Raw genomic sequence first — 2897 nt, forward strand, 5'->3', positions numbered from 1 at the left:
GGGAATGAATGAACAAACTAGGTTAGTTTGGGAAAATGAACGCCAAACAAGGTTACTTTGGGAAACTGTTCTTCCTTATTTGTTGATTATTTTCTCTTTGTACAAATGGCAGTGCCTTAATGGATACAGGCACTACCTGTATAGGTAGCATCGAACTAACCCCACTCATAAAATGACACATATACACAAAAGTGAAGCATCACCTTTCTTATTTGTTGATTATTTTCTTTGTACAAATGGCAGTGCCTTAATGGATACAGGCACTACCTGTATAGGTAACATCGAACTAACCGGGGAATAGAGGTATAAATTGAGAGGTATAATTTATTTGTGATGTGGCTGCTGATGTGGCACATATTTGTACCTATGTATGGGTACAAGGATGGGGATGCTCTTATAATTGTCTTCATTTAATAATCATTTATTTAGCATAGTTAAAAATCACCTCTTTAATTTATTGTTTTTCTATTTTTAACTTCCTAAGAATATAGTTGCATTATGAAAAGAAATTATAAGCTTCGTGCACAGAGAGGGATTGGGTTAACAATTAATATTTTTACTTTTTAAGTTCAATCTTTCAATGTGTTTATTTTTATTGTGTTAGGGTTACATCTTTCACAATGAAATATATCAGTTTTCATTCAACCATAATAATAATAACTCTTAAAAACCAAACAAACGCAATTTACTGCTAATTAAAATACAGTGGATTAGATAATAATAATAAGCATGCACCTTCCAACAGAGAAATGATACAATCTTTTATTTTACACCTTAAGGAAACATAACCTTACCTTACCTTACCAGTTACTTGCATGCCGACAGTGGAGCCCCACACAAGCACTTGTTGTTGAAATACACCGTGTTTTCAAACTTCTGCAGCTTACCCCCGACCGGGATCTTACCGCAGAGGCTATTATAGCTTACGTTCAGAAATTGCAGCTGGTCCAATGAAGTCAGACCTTGCGGGAGGCTCCCATAGATTTTGTTGTGGTTTAAGTCTAGCCAACTCATGCTTTTGTAGAAAACAACCTTGGACAGATCGAATTGGAACAAATTCCTGGAAAAATCGGCAAACCAAAGCTCCTTGCCGGGGCCGAACAAGAAGGAAATATCACCTTGGAGCTTGTTGCGAGAGAAATCAAGGTTGGGGAATTTCATGAACCCTAGAGATTTAGGGACATACCCGGTGAGCTGGTTGTGGGAAAGAAACAGGGAGGGGACCTTTCCTTTGAACTTCCCAAACGAGTCTGGGATTGAGCCCGTGAGTCTGTTCCGGTCGAGATGGAGCTCGGTTAAATTGGGCAGTTCGGAGAGGGAAGGAGGGATCGAACCGGTTAGCTTATTGAAAGATAAATCGAGATAGGTTAGACTCTTAAGTTGGCTAAGGAAATCCGGGATGGGACCGGAGATATTGGTCCAGCTGACGGAGAGCGATTTGAGTCGGGTGAGCTTTGTAACGGTCTGGGGAATGGTACCTACGAAATTTGGTAGTTTGTGGAAGAGAAGGGTTTCGAGGTAGGGAAGGTCCCCGACGGAGGGGGGGATCTGGCCGGAGAGTTCGCCCTTGAAAATGTTGAGGGCGATGACACGGTTGGTAGTTCTATGGCATTCTAGGCAGTACCAGCCACAGCAATCTGTTTGGGGATCCCATGAAGCAAGGTGGTAAGGGTTGCCAAGGGCTGTTTTAATGGTGAGAAGGGCTTTCTTGTCCTGCGGGTTGCACCGGACGGCGGAGGAGAATGAAGGGGATGGGAAGAACAGGACAAGGATCAGAGAAAGGGAGAGAATTGATGTTAGGGTTTTCATGGTGTTTAGATAGAATGAGTAAGGAGTGGGGAGCCTTTCTTCCTCTCTTTATAGATCTTAAATTAAAAGAAGCTTAAAGAAAAACTAAGTTTATAGAAAATGGTTGAAAGTTATTTCTTATTTTGTTTGGATTATTTTTTCATCATATTTTATTTGTGTTGAATTATTCTTATTATTTTTAATACAACGACAGGTTTAAGTGCGATTTAAGTATAAATATTTTAGTTAATATGTTTTAAAAAGACAAAGAATAAAATCACAATTCATAAAGCGGGATGAAATATATAATTGAGTTTTTGTTTAACTATTATTTAGATCAACTTTCTTTCTTTGTGATAATAATAAAACATTTACTAATTAAAAATAGAAAATATTATAAATCAATATATTTGTTTTAAATTTTGAAAAAAAATTCACCTACAACTTAATTATTTTTCATTACTATTTAAAATTGATGAGGGAGAAAAAAGTTGAAATTATAATCTAAAACGATGAGAAGGGAGATAGAGAGAAAATTGAGTTTAAACGCAAAAGTGTATTTGATTATAATTTTTTGCGTGAACTTATTACGCAAAGTTACTGTAACAACTTATTACGTAAACGCTCATACTCAACTTATAAACGCTAAGTCAAACAAGCCTATTAAAGTATCTGAAAATGAGCTAAGTAAATAAATTGAGTAAAAAGATGAACTTACCCTAACCCATATCAACAAATAAAGCAAAAAAAAGTTAAATGAATACTGACACAAAGACAAAATAAATAATAATGAGATTCCTTTTTAATCTTATGCTTTTTTTAAAAAAAAATTATTATAAATTTTGTTTTTAAATTCTGATGAAGGTTTATTTAATTATTTTTATTCGATTATTTAAATTACAATATAAATAAGATTTCTTTTCTAAAAAAATATATAGAAAATAGATGATATAGTATTTAAAAGCAAGTAACATACTTTTATAAATGAATTTTAAATTTAATAAATTGTATGGAAGAAATACTATAATTGTCTATGAGTTTTTAGATAAGAATGACTAAATATAGATGTGATGATTTATATATTTATTTTGAGAATAAATATGCCTTCA

At 34.2% G+C, this 2897-nt stretch overlaps 1 protein-coding gene across 1 annotated transcript; it reads right to left on the reverse strand.

Annotated features, from left to right (window-relative positions):
* Positions 1-663: 663 nt before the first annotated feature.
* LOC124919394 (polygalacturonase inhibitor-like) lies at positions 664-1846 on the reverse strand. Its single transcript, XM_047459625.1, has one exon. It carries the CDS (start codon positions 1807-1809, stop codon positions 808-810), a length of 1002 nt encoding a protein of 333 aa, XP_047315581.1. The 5' UTR covers positions 1810-1846; the 3' UTR covers positions 664-807.
* Positions 1847-2897: the final 1051 nt, after the last annotated feature.

The sequence above is a fragment of the Impatiens glandulifera genome, chromosome 1 (genome assembly GCF_907164915.1).
Source record: "Impatiens glandulifera chromosome 1, dImpGla2.1, whole genome shotgun sequence".
NCBI classification, from domain to species: domain Eukaryota; kingdom Viridiplantae; phylum Streptophyta; class Magnoliopsida; order Ericales; family Balsaminaceae; genus Impatiens; species Impatiens glandulifera.